This window comes from Mustela putorius, unplaced genomic scaffold (assembly GCF_011764305.1).
Source record: "Mustela putorius furo isolate JIRA1106 unplaced genomic scaffold, ASM1176430v1.1 tig00003845_pilon_pilon_pilon, whole genome shotgun sequence".
NCBI classification, from domain to species: domain Eukaryota; kingdom Metazoa; phylum Chordata; class Mammalia; order Carnivora; family Mustelidae; genus Mustela; species Mustela putorius.
In genome coordinates, this window is record NW_025421998.1 from 76,865,004 (window position 1) to 76,887,140 (window position 22,137).

The 22,137-nt window shown below is 37.6% G+C and overlaps 2 protein-coding genes across 2 annotated transcripts in view; both read left to right on the forward strand.

The window, feature by feature from the left end:
* KCND2 (potassium voltage-gated channel subfamily D member 2) overlaps nt 1-22,137 on the forward strand; it is a 487,179-nt gene that overhangs the window by 174,196 nt on the left and 290,846 nt on the right.
* Nucleotides 3,403-5,377, forward strand: LOC101684547 (importin subunit alpha-1). The gene has a single exon (XM_045062915.1). The coding sequence runs from the start codon at nt 3,544-3,546 to the stop codon at nt 5,131-5,133; it is 1,590 nt and encodes a 529-aa protein (XP_044918850.1). The 5' UTR covers nt 3,403-3,543; the 3' UTR covers nt 5,134-5,377.

A 22,137-nucleotide genomic window follows, 5' to 3' on the forward strand; every position in this document is an offset into this window, starting at 1 on the left:
TTAAAAGTTAATGTATTTGTTAAATTTTAATTCTCAAAAGTATACTATCCACATTTAATTTTCATAACATTCTCTTATGTTTCAAAGACAGGTGTTCATTTAGCAGAGATCAGATGCAAGAAACAATTTAGGATTTCTTCATATTTAAACAGACTTACATAATATCGAAATGCGAGTTAAGATTCTGATGATCAGTTTTGGGTTTCAGTCTTAAAAGCAAAATAACAAAGCTAAATTAAAATGCTTTATTGATATTTTCTGCCACTTTAGACTACACTGCTCCCTTTGGAGATTATTGTATGGGGTGCTATACTCTTGGTTTGCAAGTCTTCCTTGGATTTTTAATACTGTTACTTCCAGTCAGTGGCGAAAGTCGGAAATATCTTCATTGTCAAGTGCACCTAATGGATACAGAAAAATCCCAGATTGGCATGTTAAACTTGTCATTTTTTTTTTCACGTTTTTAGAGTTTCTCTTTGCTGTAGAGAATGGTCTCAGAGCAAATCCCCCAGTGTTTCCCAGTGTCCTTCTCACAGTTTGTTTCACATCTCCTTTTCCTAAGTCAGTGTTGTTTTCCTGTTGTGATCATAAACCAGCATCTGTAACTATTTCATACAAATTTAAACCACGGGTGTATCCAGAATTCCTAGGGCATGGGACATGATTTATTTCTCCACCCCTTTCTAACACCCCTTGCCATGTTCAGGAATGCCCTTCTGTGAGCAGAACTTTGTCCATCTGCCCCCATGGACTACACCGCACTCAACATAACTCAGCCAACTAGGACATCTTGGTGAATTTTAGCCTGAGCCCTGGACTGCCCACTTTTGGTCTCCACAGGAGAAAGCTCTTGAAACCATTAACCTTAGGGCCACTGGTTGGCTCATTCCATTAAGTGTCTCCCTTCAGCTCAGGCTATGATCCCCGGGTCCTGGGATCAAGACCCATGTTGACTCCCTGCTTAGCAGGGAGTCTGCTTGTCCTTCTCCCTCTGCCTCTCCCCTGCTTGTGCTTTCTCTCTCTCTCAAATAAATGAAAAAAAATCTTTTTAAAAATTAACCTTAACAAATGAGGAGGACTTAGCTGGGCATACCAATATTTCACCCACTATTATGGCAATGCCAAAACTCTGGTACAAAGTACAGTGAATTGTGAGTGGACTATTGAAAGCTGAAAACAAATGTAATGTATTTTTTTTTTAATATGTGAAACGAAAGTTAAAATCTAAGAGTATAAAAAAGGTATCAAATGTTTATCCATATTTATAAGAAACTTTATGCCAACTGATTGTTTAGTAAAAAGGTAATATTGGTGTATTTCTATTTAAAAATCCAATTCTTGTTTTGTTTGATACTGGAGTATTTTTTTACTCCATTGCTGCTTCTACTCTTTTCTCAACAGACAAAGCAGTTATCTAATAATTGAGAAAGATCCCTGAATCTCCCTCTCCTTTTAGTCTTTGACGTATCTGAAACTCTTTCAAGACTATACATTTTCTGTAGCAATGGTATCCTTTTGTTTGATCATAAAATTTTCCCTGTTTCTATTTTGTATAATAATGAGCTACATTATAAGGCCAATCTGACAAGCTCTTGGTATTTTAATTGGTTTACATCTTATTTGAAAGTTTTAGGAATGGAAGTAGTGTAGTTATAGAACAATTTCTATTAAATTCTCAGAGCTGTATTTTCAATTTGAAAATTATAAACACTCAAACATGGGACATTAAAGCAAAGCAAATTTATCATACTCAGTTTTATATTTTATATTATTTATATAAACCCAGTTTTTATAAATCTATTCTACAACTAAAACTCTATAAAAAATATTCTGTAAAAACTGCCTTGGTTGATTGTGTGACAAACTTCTTTTTTTTTTTTTTAAAGATTTTATTTATTTATTTGACAGAGAGAGATCACGAGTTGGCAGAGAGAGAGAGAGGAGGAGGAAGCGGGCTCCCTGCCAAGCAGAAAGCCCGATGTGGGACTCGATCCCAGGACTCTGAGATCATGACCTGAGCCAAAGGCAGAGGCTTAACCCACTGAGCCATCCAGGCGCCCCTGTGTGACAAACTTCTTAACCATACTTGCCTTCATATTGCTTAAGATCTAACAGGGGCCACTTACAATGGAACAGTCAATTACAAGATGCAATAAGAAATGCTGTGACAGAAGAGGCACAGATGCTATGGAAGCAGAATTGGGCAATGATAAAGTGTTACCAACGGTGAAACCATAGCATGGAAGGAGCAGGAGTAGGAAATGAATATCAGGAAAAAAGAATGTTCCACACAGGGAAGATAGCATATGCATTGATTAGGAGTCTAGAGAGGAAAGGATATCATATTTAAGAAGGTGAAGATTGGAAAATCTGTATTTCAATGAATCAGTATTTTCCAAGTGACCTGTGGGTGATTTTTCAAGATTATGCCTGGAGAGCAAATCCATTCAAAGTGAAAGCTAGACCAGTGGATTTTAACGTTACAGAGTTCTTAAATTTGACTGATCTGTATAGTCATTCCCTAGGGCTGTCATAACAAAAATGCCGTGGGCTGGGTGGATCAAACAACAGAAACTTATCTTCTCACTGTTCTGAAGGCTGGAAGTTCAAGATCAATGTGCTGACAGATAGGACTTCTCCTGAGTCCTCTTGCCTTGGTTTAAAGTTAGCAGCCCTCTCCCTGTCTTTAGTCAGTCTTTTCTCTGTGTGCATATGTGACCCTGGTATCCTCTCCTTCTTATAGAGATACCAGTCAGATCAGATTAGGTCTATACCTTATGACATCATTTAATCTTAATTGCCTTTTTTGTTTGTTTAAGATTTATTTATTTGAGAGAGAGAGAGCGCACAGTAGGAATGGGCAGAGGGAGAGGAAGAGAGAAACTAGGCAGACTCCACACTGAGTGCTGACTGCCAAGCACAACATAGAGTTCTATCTCAGGACCCTGAGACCATGACCTGAGCCAAAACCAAAAGTGGGAAGCTTAACTGACTGTGCCACCCAGGCACCCTTAATTGCCTCTTTATAGCCCTATTTCCAAGTGTAGTAACATTGGAGATTAGGGTTTCCACATATGAATTTTACAGTACACAATTCTGTCCATAAAAATGTATTTTTAGATTCTACATGGAATCTACCATGTAGATTCTTCTACCACTTACCAAGTTTTAGTGTAATATCAGAGAAGACTATAATTACATAATAAGACTATTGAAATATCAATCTCTTTCCCAGCTATTTCCTTAACATACTTCAACCAAAACAGTGTATCATAAGAGGTGGATGGCAGATATGATTATGCAACTATCTTTTATTAGCCACACATTTGCAAAAAAAATACAATGTACAAAAATGTACAACACTCTTCCACTCAATTTTTATTTTCAAATATATTGATCATAAAAACATGTTTTTAGACACCGTCTTTGGGGTGATTCGTGGTGGACGTTTTGAGGGCAGCTGACCTGCAGCCTGCGCGTCCCGGACCGCCTCCCGTGGAAGCCTGAGCCGGCCGTGTAGCTTTCTCCCTTTGTCTCATAACCATGTCCACCAACGAGAATGCTAATTCACCAGCTGCCCGCCTTAACAGATTCAAGAACAAGGGGAAAGACAGTACAGAAATGAGGCGGCGTCGAATAGAAGTTAATGTGGAGCTGAGGAAAGCGAAGAAGGATGACCAGATGCTGAAAAGGAGAAACGTAAGCTCGTTTCCCGATGATGCTACCTCTCCACTGCAGGAAAACCGCAACAACCAGGGCACTGTAAATTGGTCAGTTGATGACATTGTCAAGGGCATAAATAGCAACAATTTGGAAAGCCAGCTCCAGGCTACTCAAGCTGCTAGGAAACTGCTTTCTCGGGAAAAGCAGCCCCCCATAGACAACATAATCCGGGCTGGTTTGATTCCAAAGTTTGTGTCCTTCTTGGGCAGAACTGATTGTAGTCCCATTCAGTTTGAATCCGCTTGGGCTCTCACCAACATTGCTTCCGGGACCTCAGAACAGACCAAGGCTGTGGTCGATGGAGGCGCGATCCCAGCGTTCATTTCCCTGTTGGCATCTTCCCACGCCCACATCAGCGAACAGGCTGTGTGGGCTCTAGGAAACATCGCAGGGGATGGTTCCGTTTTTCGAGACTTGGTTATCAAGTACGGTGCGGTTGATCCGCTTCTGGCTCTCCTCGCGGTTCCTGATATGTCATCGTTAGCATGTGGCTACTTGCGGAACCTTACTTGGACACTTTCAAACCTTTGTCGCAACAAGAACCCTGCACCCCCGCTAGATGCCGTTGAGCAGATTCTTCCTACCTTAGTTCGTCTCCTGCATCACGATGATCCAGAGGTCTTGGCAGATACCTGCTGGGCCATCTCCTACCTGACCGATGGTCCAAACGAACGGATTGAAATGGTTGTGAAAACAGGAGTTGTGCCGCAGCTTGTGAAGCTTCTAGGAGCTACTGAATTGCCCATTGTGACTCCTGCGCTAAGAGCCATAGGAAATATTGTCACTGGGACAGATGAACAGACTCAGGTTGTAATAGACGCAGGAGCGCTTGCTATCTTTCCCAGCCTGCTAACAAACCCCAAAACTAATATTCAGAAGGAAGCCACGTGGACAATGTCAAACATCACAGCTGGCCGCCAGGACCAGATACAGCAAGTTGTGAATCATGGATTAGTCCCGTTCCTCGTTGGTGTTCTCTCTAAGGCAGACTTTAAGACACAAAAGGAAGCTGTCTGGGCTGTGACCAACTATACAAGTGGTGGGACAGTTGAACAGATTGTATACCTCGTCCATTGTGGCATAATAGAACCATTGATGAACCTCTTAACTGCGAAGGACACCAAAATTATTCTGGTCATTCTGGATGCCATTTCCAACATCTTTCAGGCTGCTGAGAAACTAGGTGAAACCGAGAAACTTAGTATAATGATTGAAGAATGTGGAGGTTTGGACAAAATCGAGGCTCTACAAAACCATGAAAATGAGTCTGTATACAAAGCTTCATTAAACTTGATTGAGAAGTATTTCTCTGTAGAGGAAGAGGAAGATCAGAATGTTGTGCCAGAAACTACCTCTGAAGGCTATACGTTCCAGGTTCAGGATGGCACTGCTGGGACCTTTAACTTTTAGCTTGTACAGCCGACGCAGAAAGTTGTTTGTGGTGTGCTTTGTTTGGTAGAAGTTTGTCTTACTGTTTCTCTACTAAGAACTCTTTTTAAATGTGTTTTGTTATTGTAGCACTTTTTACAACAAAACTCTACTTGACCAGTTCCAAACTGTAAAAACTGTATGAAGCTCCTCCTGCCAGTGGGTTTCTTATTTCCATGTGGACTCTCCTCTCTTGCAGTGTCCTGTAAATAAAGATTAAATTCCACCCTTTTCTTTAAAAAAAAAAAAAAAACAAAACAAAAAAAAAAAACATGTTTTTAATGGGCAATGACATTTTTATTGTTTTTAATGAATTAAAAAATTTGTCTTGATAGCTAAATTACTAAGTATCAGTCAATACACCGCACATAAATAAAAGCCCTTTGTCCCTCATTAATTTCCAAGTGTCCAGAAAGTTATTAAGACCAAAAAGTCTAATATCTAAAGCTTTAGAATATTAGCTCAGGTATTAGATATGTAGATTTAGAACTGGTGTTCATCCCGAAGATGATTCACTAAAGCCAAAGAAGAAGTAAGAAAAAAATCACTATCTGATTAAAAAAGGAAAAAAAATTAAAAAGCAAGCATAGGCTTACCTGTATTTAAAGGACAGATAGAGAAGGATGAGCTGGCCAAAAAGAATGACAAAAAAAGCCTACTATATTGTTCCATACTATGCTGAAATCTCGTTACAAAGAAATAAAACAAATGTGACCCATGCATTCACTGGGCTTACAATGCAGTGGAAAAGAGGGGGGAAAACAACTTTTTCTGCAAGGCTTGGGAAGTAGTTTCAAGGATGGAGTGGTAAGTATCAGTGACTTCGAGAATTCAGTTCAGTAAGGACAGAAGTGTTCCCTGTAGCGTCAGGGAGGCTGCTTAAGGTGAGCTTTTCGAAAGGGGCCAGCGGACTGCAGTGGGGACGAATGAGTGTAAGACCCCAAAGCTTCTGCCTTTGCTGGATTCAGGGAATGGATCATCTTCCGGTCCTTATCTCAGATAGGAAAGGAGAGTTGTTCAGTGCCTCTGGGGGAAGGAAACTTCTGGGTTACTCTGCATATTATTATTTTTGTTGCACATAACCCTACGTTTCATATTTACTATAAATAACTAGGACTTGTACTTTGGCATTATCTGGCACTGCGTTTGAATTATGTCTGTTGATAGATATCAAAGATTGCTCACTTTAACCATCTCTCCCTCCCTTACTCTCTCTCTCTCTCTCTCTCTCTCTCTGTCACACACACACACACACACACACACACACACACACACACACACGCATACACACACAGAGTCTTCTGTTCCCAACTGTTCCTAAGAGCTTAGATATATGCAGTGTTAGGAGGGTTATTACTTCATACAACAGCAAAAATCTCTGTTGCTCAGTTCTAATTCCTAAAATACATGGCCTCAGGATGAATCTACATTTAACTCCGATAGATGTATGCTCACTCATCTGAGATATGTCTTCTGAATCAACTGAAACATTAATATTTTCACTCTGACAAACCTTCAAATACCTGAAGACAGTCAATGCTTGTTCCTTTAGTATTTTGAACCCCAATGTAAATATCAGCAGTTTTTCTGAGCAGTTCTCAGATGAGAAGATTTTCAATACTTCACCCATCCTGATGGCTCCTCTCAAGGCATATCCTGGTATATTAATGCCTCTATAAAGACTGCCCAGAATTGTTAATGTATTTTTGGTTGTGTTTGCTGTTATATATGTACACTGGTACTATTGACATAGGCACTACATTTTTCTTGATAACCCAAGAAAACTTCCTCTCAATGCATGTATCATATCAGTGGATTTATTTGGCTAGCATGGCATGAATGATCCTCGGTTTGGGGGAGGCATGTCATAAAATGGAGTACTATCCGTACCTCTTATATGTGTGTGTGTGTGTGTGTGTGTGTGTACATACATATGTGCATGTTATTCACACAGCACTTATAGAAAGTGACATGAAAATATCTTTTAAGAGAAATGAAAATAGTCATAACTTTTTACCAAGTAACATCATTCCTAGTAATATAGAAAGATAATTTTTAATAAAAGAAGACCCCTCTGCAGTTGCCTTAGCTCAAACGTCATTGTCTCTCCATTAGAGAATTATTTCTCTCATCTGCAGTCCCTTCTTTGTCAGTCTGCCCACTACATTATCCTCAAACTTCTTCCAAGTCCAGATTTGATCCCTTCACTGTGCTCCTGCAAAAGCCTTTGTGGTTCTCCATGAGTTGCAAAGCCAAGCCCCGTAATCTGAGTTCCGCGGCCTTTTCCCAGCCTCCACTTATGCCTCCTACCCCTCCTGAGCCGTTCCTCCGGGCTTCAATCACATTGAATGGGTGGGTTTCACATCTTTAGCTGGGACTTTTCAGAGATAACAGAAAGGAGTTTGGGGGAGGAAGGAGGAAGAGAATCATCTGAAAATTTCTTCAAACTCTAACGTCCTTCTCACCCTTCTCAGAGATGTTCACATTCCCCTACCTTGTTGAGTGTGCATTGACGGGTTGTTGCTAATACCCAGAGGATGTCATGACCCCTCATTAGAGTGAAATAGGCAAAGATAGAGCAGTACTGCTTTCCCCACCAGTGTGCTGTATAAACCCAAAGCTTCCATCAGAATCCCACACAGATACTACCTCTTCTCTGAAGCCCTCCCTGACTCCCATGATCAGGGATTCCAAATACTTTATATTGGTTTGAACTATATCAAATGGGCTATTATTTGGTCTTTTGGGTGCTAAAAGAACTCCATATGGTTGGATATACCTGTAGATCTATAAGCACACATGTCACTGCATTTAATCCTTTGTTAACACATCTATCTCCTACTTAGATTGTATGTCTGAAGTATAAAAACCATGTTGTATCCCTGACAACCAGCACTATTGCCTCATTTGTAGTAAGTGCTCCATAAATGAGTGCTGAATGAGATGATGATTAGTAAAAACAATCTAATTCTAACCAATGGAAAAATGATGGCCTTTTACAATCATCAAAATAAGTTCAGTATTAAGAACATGAGCAAACATGAAGTCATATGGTATTAACAACAAGGTTAAAATGTAAGAGTATGGTTTATGCAAATAGACAAAATACATAAGGAAACTTGAATATAAGAAGTGTTAGAGTGAGTGATGAGATTATGATTATCTAATTTTAAAATTGTGTTTTTTAACTTAATATTTAAAAAAAATACATTTGTAAGCTTTTGTTAAATGTAGGTTAAGTGCGTGTCATACTATTTACTCACTGTTGAGGGCTTAGAATGTCTTAAATCTTTGCATCTCTACGTTCTATACAATGCCTGTGTGCCAGAGATGATCAGTAACCATCTATTAAATGAATGGAAAATTTAAGTGTCCAAATTATACATAAGGGAAGTAATAGCCAGAAAATATTTTGTTAAGGGAACTCAATGATTCAAAGCCTAATTTGCTTCATTGCATTACAAAGAACTGGTGAAACAAGTAAAAATGGGTCCAGTATGGTTGGTTCTTACTCTCTCATATTCCCCAGCTAGATCCTAGGGGTAGGCTGGTTGGGAGGCCACACCTGCAGGAAGAGTTGGACTAAACTACAGAAGGGATCTGCCAAAGGAAAGATGTCAAGTCTTTGCTAGTCTTTGACCTTTTATTATTTTTTTTCCCCTTTTGTGCTGTGGATGAAATTATCAAAAGAATAAAAGCAGGTATGTCCATGCCTGGAATTCCCATCTCCTTGAGTGCTGTTGGTATAGTTTCCATAGGTGCCTAGAGCAACTGAAGAATGGAGCTCCTGAGCCCTGATTGTGGACCTTCTCTCCTAAGCAGGGCCCCTTGGTACTTGGGGCTGAGCAGAGGCTATGGTTCTAAAAAACACCATTGCTTTCTGATTTCTGATTTCTTTCTCACATCTTCTTTTTCCCTCTATGCCTATTTCCTTCCCTGTGAACAATGCATGAATTCAAATGCAATGAAACACAGTGGCGGCTACATCGAAAGGAGAAATGGTTGAATCAAGAGCCTCTGTTCTGGCTGGAGTTTATTGCTTATTTGCCTTTGGACAGTGGCCTCTTGTGGGGATTACAACCGAGAGAGACCGTCAAAGCTCATGGGTCCCAATGTGACGCTTTGACCTAATTAGTTTATTTTCACTGCTGTGTGAAAAGATCCTAGAGAAAAAATAGACCTTTCCAGGTGTGAGCTATTACCCCAAAATAGCATTTCCCACCTGCACTCGTCTGTGATCATTGTCCATTAGTAGATGTCAGAGGACACATTGTCTTCTAGTCAAGATTCACAGGACTGGCAGACGATTTTTTTAAAGGAATGTGATATATTTTCAAGGTAGAAAACTATTCACATCTAATCTGTAGAAGCAAACATGAATAATTTACCTTGCAAATATTAAAATTTATATGTAGAGTCGAAAAAACTAAATTTTTAGACTAGCTAACCCTCCCATTCCTTCTAGTTTGCAGTATGTTTTAGAAATCTAGTGTCTCTTAAAATGTAAAGGTAACTGGATACAAAGTAAGGAAGTTATCTCACTGTTAAAGGATATAGTATAAAGCATAATGTAATGATGATTGGAATAAATGTAGGACCTTATTTAAAAATTAAGCCTCGTTCATACAACTTAGAACTAATCAAAACTCAGTCTGAATATTTGAAAATTAACTATACATAATAATAATTATTATACAATTTTAAAAGGGATCCAAACTACTAAATCGAACTACATTTTCTTCTGGCACATAAAACCTTTCAGGTATGTATGACCATCCTCATTGGAGCTCATCTTCTCTACTCTTTAACCTTTCCCATCCCACTGGCGTATGTCTGTTTGAGTATTGGACCAATGAGTGTGTTTTCTCAGCTCCCATAGGAGAGTTCCCTGCACCCTTAAGGTACTGTACACTGTATGAAGGAAAATAGAATTTAGTATCTGCAGTCTTGTGATACCCGGTCGAATCCGATGAAAATGTTAGGAAATTATTCTAAGAGTACAGTGGGAAGGCTGAAATGCTGACCAAAATCAATTAAAATAGGACGACAGACTTGAGACTTATAGTGCCTGAAACCAAAATAAAGAGACCCATGAACAGTAAGAGAAGGGAAGGGCATAAAACTTTAATATACTTTTAAGACTGATAAACTACTGTTATCATATATAAAAAGAATATATTATTTCCAGTAAAAATTGGCCTTCATCATTGACAAGCTTAAGGGGAATAAAAGGAAAAAAGAAGTAGAAAGGAGACACAGGAAAGAGTAGACAAATACTCTCTTAGTAGATTTGGATGTACCCCATGATTACAGATAAAGGGTGATCTGTCAATAAGCAGTTTACTTGAGAAACAGAGTAGAACGTTAACAAAATAATTAGGTATATTAGGCAAATACAAAAGTTAGAATGCAATATTTGGTTAATATGTCTGTAGACTCTTAGCAAAGAGAAATCTCCATGTTTAAATTCAGTTGTTCAAGTATGCAAGCAAGTTTTCTGCATTTTTCTCTAGCTGAATTTAATTTGTATTCTGGACCCCAGTTCCATCAAGTGGCAGAAACTCAATCTCAATCAGCCCTAACCGACTCTCCTCCAGGACTATGTCTACAAAAAGCCAGGTGGGGGGCCATCTGGCCCTCAGTGTCATCATCTCTCCCTGCCCGCACCCACAGAGACTTCCTCCTGTCTGTCTGGTCTGTGGTCTCTGGTCCCTGCAGGTGGCCACTGCAGCCTCGTCGTCCTCATTGCAAGGACACATTAGGCCTGCAGGCTCTCTGTGCGTTTCTCACTGGTGGAATCTTGCTTCTCCTGTACTGCTCTAGGCTACAGAGAACTCTGCGAGCTGCTCTCAGCCTACGTGCCTCGTCAGATCTAGCTTTTAGAGAGCCAAAATTCATCTGAAATTTTTGTGATTCTCTCCCAGCACCGGGGCTTATTCTTTCAGCATCAGTAAAGCAAGCACTCTTTCTCAATGATGTCACAAACATTTAAATCCTTCTTTCTTGCTTCTCATTTTCTTTCTCTTCTTACCTTTGAAATTTTACCCTGGCATGGGAGCTGAGATAGGAAGAACCATTTCTATTTACTCAGTCTTACTCTTCCAAATCTTTTGGATTTTGAAACTCAAAACCTAATACTAAGCCTTATTTCTAATGTTAGTAACTGCTTAATACAATAAGCATGGAACATTCTAATCATCTGAGTCAGGGGAAGAGGCATAAAAAATTTTAAAAATACCACAAACAGAAGTCACATTGGTAATATAATAATAAACTAACCTCCTGGAGATAATTTTCAAGTAATCAAATAAAATTAATTAAACCTATGCTATGTATTTACATATATGATACTAAACAATATAGTGATGTATTTATTTTACTTTTTCCCATATCAGATACTGAATAATACAGCAAATATATTTCTAGATTTGAAACTTTTTTTCCTAGTAGTAACCATTGGAAACAAACTGAAGCTATCACATTAGAATGCAGCTTGATAGAGCCAAATTCTGAATGGCTAAGCAAATGTGATCCAACTTTATCTGACAATAAATTTTTGAGTGCCTTTGGGAATGCGTGCCTCTTAAATAATGCTCCGTAAAAATCACTTCTCTGACTTGGATAACTAGAAATTGAAGAGTGGAGATTCTGGATTGTGCTACATCATGTAAGTCTAGAAGGTCTGGCTTTTGTTTTCCTCACAGAAGGTCAGGTACCTGCTTTGGAAACCAGGTGAGCGACTGCCAGGCTTGGCAAGTTATTCGGAGGGTGAGGAGCAGCACACCTCCAAACAAAGGTATCTATAGGCAACCTCATTTTCTCCAGGAAACAGTTTTGGTTATGTGGCAGCTTGTGATCAAGTGCTTAATTTAATATCCAGAATCTCACTTCATAGATAAAGCAGTAATTGAGAAAAATTCAATCCAGATGTTATCAGAAGTTGGCTACAGTGATAGAACAATTTCCAGATGCTTTCCTGGAACATCTTCCACTCATTGGTAAGATTATTCTTGTAGTCATTTGATAATAATGTATTTATTTTATTCAGCCTTAAATGGAATCATTTTATATAGGTCAATTTAAATAATGCTTTTCAAACATTAAGGCAATAATCAGAGAAAGAGATAGAGAGATGGATAGATATAGGTATTTAGGTATCCAGACCTTCAGAAAGCCATTTATAAACACTAAAGTCTGTTTGTTTTTATTGTGATTATTGTGGCTACTTCATGATCATAAGAGTAATAAAATCGTATAACATGCACAATGAGAATTCCTGCAGTCCAGTTAAATCTAAAATGATTCAAAATCATAAGGTCATACATTAAAAAATATTTCACAAGAATGTGAAATGGTCTGCCAAGATATCTCTGTCTGCTTTGATTCTTCTGGCACTAAATAAATCAGATTTTATTGTGTACATTCAGTCTGACTCATAGCTTGTTTTAAACAGCCTTTTTTTTTTCCCCTATAACATTCATGCATTCCTCAATTCACAGTATTTATCAATCTTCGTATTTGTGCCAGAACCTCTTTGTTCTAGAAACTTGAATCTCGTTCAGTATGGCTGGATCTTAGTTCAAGAATGTCAGTAGTGGAACATCATGACTGATGTTTCTTTGCTCCATTGATGAACTTTCAGGCTGAGAAAATCAAGCCTTCACTTTGTTAAGAGAGCAGATATTATATTTTGAAGGAGTTTTCACTTTGAATTGCATTTTAGGGAAAACTAGGGTACAGTGTGCTGCAAATATATGTTGTAGGCACCATGTTTAAGGAAATAATTGAAATAGATCCCCTCCCCCCCCCCCCGGATCTGGAGTCTACCAATTAGAATAGAGTTTACATTGGTTTTGAGTCAAAGGATCTTCTCTTTGCATTTTATTTGTTTTGAAATATTTAATCAAAACAGTAGTGTTAGAAGGAATAGTTGAGTTCTAAGCACAGAGGCATCTTGTCTCTATAAAAAGCATGAAGCCAAAACTCTAAGAAATACTTGGATTCCTGCTCTCCAGCATCAGTTACATCATTTTTTTCCTCACCGCTAAATACTAAGGATTGACCAAGTCCTTATTCTGTGTCTTTCAGAGTATCGGGCCCGTGAGGAGCCGTAAACTGAAACCACGGGGCCTTCTCTTTAGAACTGATTAAGTTTGGGGTTGATAAGTGCATCTTCGTTTCACACAACTTCTCCCCTGAAATGCTGCCATAAAAATTAACCTGCATCATTGGTTCATTAGGCATTTTCTATATTACAGGCTTTTAGGGGAAATAAAAAACTGGAAGTAAGGTTTGAACATACTTCGTTCCTAAGTAGGCTCTTTCACTTCTCAGACAGCTGCCTCCCCAAGGAGTGCGCGTGCGCGAATCACTGTGCTTGCGTTGACCTCTTGAATCTCTGCTCAAACCAGAAACTGGAAGGTCATAAATAACATTCACAATTCAAACTATTTTAAAATACAATCCAGTCTTTGAAGATGCACAGAGGATTTTATGGTGATGGCTTCATCATTATGAAACATTATTTTTCAATCTTGCATACATATACTGATATTAGACAGTAATGAATCACATTCGATGTATCATCAAATAAGCCCTAGCAGATTTCACTGAATTCAAGGATTCCTGGAGTTGTGTTTACTTTGAGTATAGAATTATATTAATCAAGACCCAATAAAGAAAAAGAAATTCTTAAGCTAGCTCTGTGATCTCAGTTAGCTCTCCTTAAAGAATTATTGAAAACAAATATTGTATTTTATATTCATATTCTAGGAAGGAAGAGTAACAAGAATAAAATATAATTTAATCTTTGACTTTTAGATGAGGTTGTTTACAAAATTAAAACAGATGGCTAATGTTTTCAGATGAGGGATGATGAAGAGTTTATAAGAATGTAAGATTTTATTTCATTTTATTCATGTAGATAGAAAACAAGGTTTTCTTCAGTTATTTTAAGTTTCTGAATTCTCTTTGCTATTCAGAAATTGTATGAGGGAATGAAGGGAGGTAATGAGATACTAAAAAATTGTTTTAAAAGGAGAGTAGTTGACCAAAAATGTGTGCTTAGAACTTCTATATCTAATTTATTTTCATTCATTTCCCTCTAAGAGGGACGCTTCCAGAACTCCTGTGTATAACAAGCTACCTACCTGAGCCTCTGACACACTGAATTGTGCTTACGTGTGCCTCTTCCTACAGTGAGCTCCTATATATTTTCTGAATCCCAGGGTCTCTGATCTGAGTGAGCATTTGTGTATTTGTATATTTTTATCTTTCCAGGATTGTTCCTCTCTGGAGATATCTTCAGTTATCCTATCCTTGCAAAAAGAATGTCTTTAATATCAGGGCTTGTTTTTCAATGAGCAAGTAACCAAAAATGCTCAAAGTGAGAGAGTATCCTTTTCTGTGTTTTTAGCAGTCCTTTGGCTGAGTAAGAAGCAGTCAGAACCCTCTTGCTATTGATTCCATTTCCAGTTATCCACACTGATAGCTACGTGAAAATAAAATAATACAAGAGGACCTTACATAACAGTACAGCCAACAATTTCATGGAAGACAAAGTAAATCAAACCAATTGCCTGGCTTTAGAAAGACAAAACTAGTTAATAAGGGAAAGGATAATTTGTGAATATTTTGAAATTGAGCAATGTTCTATAGAACCAGAGGGACCTGTGTTTTAGTCCCGAGTTTTTTCTTTGCAGTTTTGTGAAACTGTGGAAGTTATGTAACTTCTCTGTTAGAGAATTTGTTTCACCTGTATTAAGAAAACATGCCTCAAAGTTGTCAGGAGAATTAGTCTGAAATTTGCGAGAGGTATATGAGTACACGGCACACAGTAGGACTTTAATATGTATTTCCTTTATTTGTTGCAGCAGCAAGTTAGGCACCATCCATTCATTTTATTCTTCAGCAGAAAGGTCTTTGATTTGGAGCCTCATTTAGCAAAGTCAGAGATTATTTTTAATACTGGGGTTGAATGGCAAGGGTGGGCTTTTTTTACTTTTTCTTTATGTAAAGAATGAGTATAAACTTGATAGTATCTATAAAATTATAAGTGACTTGTAAAATAAATGAGTATCTAACAGGCAACCCAGAGAAAATGGGCCATAGAAAATTCTTTTATAAAACATGTAATTAACCTGTAGAAGATTTTTCTACACCTAGTTAGACAACAACTAATCACAGAGTGAGTTTAACAAATGGCTAGAAATGAAACTAAAATTAATTAAGGGAAATATCATTGTGCTCAGGGAGTAAGTTTATCAGAAAATAATGTATGTGATCCTGATTTATGGTTACCACACTCTCCCCTAGGCTGTAAATTTCTTTCTGGCACATTGGCTATTGTTCTGGGTTTGTGTAAACTGCCAGCAAGTTTATAGCCAGCGGATATCCAAGACAGGTTTCCCTAGTCTCCACTTCTTATCCTTCCTTTCCCTTTGGTTATCTGACACACAAGGAGGTCCATTCACGATCCAGAACAAGGCCCAGTTCTTGGTTAAAAAGTACCATAGACACCAGCGTATACTTCCTTCCTATTGTAACAAGAAGTGCTTCACCACCACAGTGTACATAAGAAGTTTAGAAGTTCCAGCATCAGGGGTATACTCCATGTAGCCAACAAAGAGAATCTTCCATGGACTGTGCTCTGTGGGTGCCCCCAAGAACTAAATGATGAAGGATGCATTATGGTCTGGGACCTCAAGCTTGCAGTCTGTGGGCAGTGTAGTGAACACATATGTTGCGTGTGTCCGGCATGGCAACTGTTAAAAAGATGGAACATGAATACCTTTGGTTGGGCATGCTCTGCACTTCTGACTGCAGCCCCCTCTGCCACCTGTTATCGTACCTTTGTGGATTTGGGTTTGCAGCTCTTGATGTTGAACAGCCTCTCTTTCATTGAGAAGGAAAATAATAAGTAGAGACTTTACAGAATTCTGCAAAATACAAAATGCCATGCGGAAGTAAGTGGGAACCTAAAAGTCAGCAGAGCGAAAAGAGAAAATAGCAAATCCTTTTTGAAGCAACGTGTAATTAACCTATTGAACATTGTGATTTACATAGCTGGATAGCAATTAATTGCTGGGTGTGTTTAACATAACAGATATCAAATGATTTTCATAGACACCCATCTAGGAAGTTACACAACAACATTTTCGAGAACACAAAATGGCTTTGTGACTCATTCTGACAGCTTGCTCTCTGCATAGCCATCAGCGTCGTCTATGCAGAGCCGGCCAGTGTGGTTGGCCATGTGTGTCCATCATTTCCAACTCTTGCTTTAAAGCAAGCTCAGAAAAAAAACCCAATCAACCTATTTTAATTTTTACTTAAAGATCAAAGAAGAAATGTAAGATCTATGAGTGTTCTCGGGATCATTAATTGGCCACCTTCCTTTGGTTTGCTCTAGAGGAAAACGGATATGCAAGAGTGTGTATGTAGGCACGTGCATGTTTGTATAGGTGTGCGTGCACGTGCCATTCTACCACTCCCAAGTGTTTCTGGGCTAGTGGCTCTTATTCATGAAGAGCTGACGTGGTGTCAGTTTTGACAGACAACCTCAGGTGTGTAGCCTCAGAGTAACAGCTCCTATGCTTGCTTTTTACAGCTAATCAGAGTGAGGAGTGCTGCTGAAATTGCATTTCTGATGCTTGCTTTCCCACTATCTCCCTCAAGGCAATGTTATTGTGACAGACTAAAGAGTGGGATAGAAGAAATTCTGGCCTTGAAAGATTAGATAGAATTTTCTTCCCTTTCTCAGGTCCTAACCCTCAGAAAAACTTGAAAGTCTCACTGGTTAATGAGTTACAAGGAAAATGAAAAAAAGTTGTCCTGCAGAGGAAAAGAATATAAGTAAGGTATTGGGATCTCAGGCTCTTTCCCTGGAGAAATTGATATTGCCATCATTTCTCTCTTCTTCATTCTCCCAACCTGTAAAGTCTTCCTGCAGGTCTCTCCATGGCCAGTGTTTCCCCAGCTCAATCACCTTGCCAAGGCATGACAGATTCATTTTGTTGAACTATAATATTCATTCTCAATACTTTCAAAGACTGACCATAACATACTCCAATTCCAAAACTTGCAAAATCTTCCCGTTGCCTACCAATTATGACACATTTATTTCCATGGCATTTGATGTCCAGTGTTCCTACTTCATTTATCACTGCTTCCTTTTGTAAACCATATCCTCCAGTTTCTCTCAGCTGGAGGTATTGGCATTCTTGGAGGGATAGCATTTTGTTGTGGATGACACAGGTTATAGAATCTTTGGTCTCCTTGACTTCATCACAGAAAATGCCAGTGGCACCTCTCCATCCCTGTGACAACCAAAAATGCCACCACCCATTTCTGAACCCCCAATGGTAATACTTTATTCCTGTTCAAGATCTGTTCTTGAACTTCAGTTGCTTTCCTGCCTTCATTCCTTATTCTTCTGCTTCTTTGGCTTAAAATGTCTTTCCTTCATGTCTTCATACTCTGACTTATGATGGCTTAATGAAATAAGAATGAATAAATGAATGAATAAATTCTCTACTCTTGATAGACCTTGAGTATTCACCTGTTTCTATCCTAGGTACAAAGCACCTTTCACTAATTTTCTTGAAGGCAATATAATGACTTAGTTATTGCCTAGACTTGTCATTCATTTCTTACTTTGAATACTGGATCAGTAGCTCATTAAAATCAAAGCATCTGGTCTATCCTCTAATTTACTAAGGACACCGAGCAGTACACACTGAGGTCTCAAATACGTCTCGAAAAATTTTGGCTGTAAAAATTTGGATTCTGAAAAAAATAACTAATGTTTCCCAATATTAAGTGCTCCTTTTAAAACCTAGAGCAGTTCAAAAGAGTCAAAATCTAGAATATGAGAATATTGGTTGGGGATGGGGGTGGTTGGGTGAGACTAGCTTAAAGATTAAAACTAAAGAAACTTAATGAGGTTATCTTCAAGTTTTCAAACAAATATATAATAAAAATGTCATACTATAAAACCAACATAAAATGCCAGGAAATTTTTGATATTTTGAGGATGTTAAGGGGTAATGATTCAGAGCACATTAAGAAGGGCAATTGCACAATTCCCATTATCATCAATGATACTCACATGGTAAAATTCACACACACTTCAGTGGAAGCATGACCTCAACTGTCATTGGACATGTTACTTTCATGGTGTGTGATTTTCTTCTCTAATTTGAGGCAATTTAATTTTCTGCCCACTTCACAAAGAAATGTCAGGCTGAATGACTAGAGCATTGATGTTGAACATCTTTCTTCACACATTGTATTTACAGTAAAATTGATTCTGTTATCCTTGATATCACCAAATAAAGGCAAAAACTGCAATATACTTCAGTATATACTCACTTTGAAAATAAGAGTTTGGGCACAAATTACAGACATATTTATAAAACATCTTAGTAGAAATGTGAAATTTTAAAAACCAATTTTAGTAAACAAATGAGAAAAGCCATTATTGAAAAACAGTAATGTCTTATTTGTGTTCTGTGAAATTTCAGGATGAATTTTATATTGGAAAAGATTTACTATTTGGATGGTATACTCATTTTGAATTTTATAGATGAGGGGCCACTTGGCTGGCTCAGGAGGAAGGGTGTTAGATTTTTGATCTTGGTGTTAAGAGTTTAAGCCCCATGTTGGGGATAAAGGTTACTTAAACAAATGAATAAATAAACCTAAAAAAATAAGTTTTATTGATAAAAACAGAATGGTGGTGAAAAGGACATCTTTGGAACCAGACTGTTCATACACTGGTTCCACTGTTTACCAGCTCTATTATCTTATAAGGTGAGTTACATAACATTGCTGGGCCTGTTTCCTTACTGACTAATTGAAAGTACTAGAATTCCTACCTCATAAGATTGTTGTGAAGTTAAAATAATAAGTTTAAATCACTTTTAAGGGTGCTTAGCACATGGTAATGTACAATAAATATTCATTATCAATATTAACATCTTATTAATAATATGATAAGTATTATATTGGGAAAGCAGGAAATAATCCAGTTCTCATACTGGTTTTATTATTATGCTGTTTCAAAATATAGTTGCTCTGATTAGTCTATTTTGTTATATGTTAGGGAAAGATATTAATGTAACACATGTTTTATAATTATTCTAGAGGATTCTTAATTCATGAATATCAACAAATAACCAGTAATAGGACTTATTCACTAAGCCACATGAACTTTTTATCTACCTTCTCCTTTAATCCAACCCAGCCATTCAATCTAGCTGCTTCAGGATAGAAGGGACCATTTCCTACTGGATTCTTCATTTTTATTACCTAACGCTGGCTTAGCACGTAGTATGTACTCAGTAAATATTAATTTAATCCAATCTTTCTCAAAGTAGATATTCCACTTTATTTCTCCATTTTTCTATCTAGCCAGTGCATCCAACCATCCTTAACCATACACTGGGGCCTTTGATGTTTTCTCTTTTCCATCTCAGGAACAGCTGGCGCTCCCTCACACCCTCCTATACAGCACTTACAGTCCACCCTCATGTCCGCCACCTCAGACTTCCTGCAATCAGATTCAGTGCAACAGAATTTAGCATTACATTGATTTAGTTGCATGCTGAATTTGACTCTTTAACTGGATCTTGTACAATTTAGGGGCAGAGATAAATTCGATACTTCTTGTGTAACATCTGACAGTTGGTCCTCAATAATAATTACCAATTGATAACCAATACCTACACTAGGAGCTCTTCCCTGCCAAATCCATCTCTCTACTTGCATTTTTTGCTTTTTGTTCCAATTTTGGACTGTAGTTATTTCAGTTGTTAAAGGAAGGAAGATTGAATATTGTAATATTGAATATTGTATGTCATATATACACACACACACACACACACGTGCATACATCAAATGAAGTTGGGAAATTAGGACAGGATTCTAGCTTCTGACTCAGGGACACAGAATGACTACATATTTCCTTTATATTTCATATGCCAAATGGAGACTAAGTCTGTTGACCCTATACATGGTTTCTATTGTTATGAGGGATGGGGATGACAGAGCAAATGACTTGGAGTTTACTGAGTCTAACACAGCTATTAATCAGTTATAGAGACCATTAAGCATCTACTAATATAATTTCACTTGCTATTTTAATGTATTTTGCATTTCTAAAAAATTAGTATACTATTTCTATTTCTCTAAAGAATCACTTAAAGGGATTCCAAGTTTTACTGCAGTTAATCAAATAATGTAGGTTTTGCTACATAAATTCTAACCAAATATTTTATAAGTAATAGATCACACTAATTGAAGGAGACACTATTTTATCCCCATTTTATATAGATGAGGAAATTGAAACTCCAGGAGGATCACACAGTTTAGAAATGGATGTGCCAGGATTCAAACCTAGGAAGTGCGACCTGACAGCTGTCGTTCATACTATTGTACCATACTGCAGGTGACCCCATCGGCTGTGTAAACAGAGCCTCTGACACCTATTTCTTTTCTGAAAACCGATTTGCATAATAGTGATTTTCTAGTTTCCTTGAAGGCAAGAATGGACAATATCGCCTAGATCTGGCCAACAAGATGAGCAGAAATGCTCTCTGGGTCTTTAATTTTTTACCCTGGGGGTAAAGGGGTGGGGGTGGGGAATAGAAAGGTGTGTTAAAAGAGGCCATTTCCCCCCCCCCCCCCAATATACTCAATATTGATAAGTGAGGTTGTGATACTTGGGGCTTTTATAGCCATTTTACAACTGAAAAAAAGGTCAAAAGAATTACGGAAGAAACTCTTTAAAGGCTGTATATTTTTAAGCTTCTGGACAAGACACTGTACCTCCTTTTATATGAATGTTTTTTACTATGAGAACAATAGCCTTTATGCTTAGTTTATTGTTTGTTGGATATTATTACCTGCAGCTCAAAACCTTGTAGTAGGTAAAAAGATAAATTTCTAAGACTTATTCAGCTCTTAGATCTTGTCATAGAATATAGCACTTTACCTCTTACAGTTGGCAAAATTAATATTCTTTTCTGAATATTTATAAGCATTTTTTGGGTTTTCTTATAGGTGTGACTGTATTTGTAAAACTGGGTTTTCTCCCATATGTATAGGTTATATATATTACTCTTGGTCAGACATGAAACAAATACAAAAATTCTGTTTTTTCAAGTTCAGTTTTACTAATTATTAGATTAGATCACCACTTTGTTTCATGAGTTATTTTAACAAATGTTCTAAATTGCATGGCAGATTAAATTAGACAAAGAAAACCTTAATTTTAAAAGTGTATATCCGTTTGAATTTTTTGACTTTTTATATCATATAATAGGTAAATACAAGTAAATTTCCTTTTTGTATTTAAATTGAACTTATGGTTGTATTAATATGTCAGTATTTGTCATACAGATTTTATCAGCCCCTCTCACCTAAACAGTCATACATGAGGAAATGTAAGTCTTTCCTCCAAATTTAAAAATCTGTTTTTCAAACACCACACTTGCCTAGATAGTCCTACTGGCTTTTTCCTCATGCGAGTGAAGATAAGAATTAACCACCATTTAAGGCAATTTTAGAGTCTATATAAGACTGTGTAATATGTTTCTAATTTGTTTTATTTTTTATTTTGTTTTAATAAAACATTGGTTCATTAGAAGTTGAACATTTTTTTGAGATTTTATTTATTTATTATTTGAGAGAGGAAGTGAGAGAGAGAACATGAGAAGAGGGCCAGGGTCAGAGGCAGAAGCAGACTCCCTGCAGAGCAGAAAGCCTGATGTGGGACTTGATCCCTGGACTCTAGGATCATGACCTGAGCCGAAGGCAGTCGCTCAACCAACTGAGACACCCAAGCTCCCAGGAGCTGAACATTTTTAATATTGGAAAAATACTCTTCATTGAAAGCTAAGAATTTTAATTTCATTGTGATAAGCTAGAATGTGAAGACTTAGATTTATGTACATTAATAGAAACAAATGCATAATTTCTAAGCCA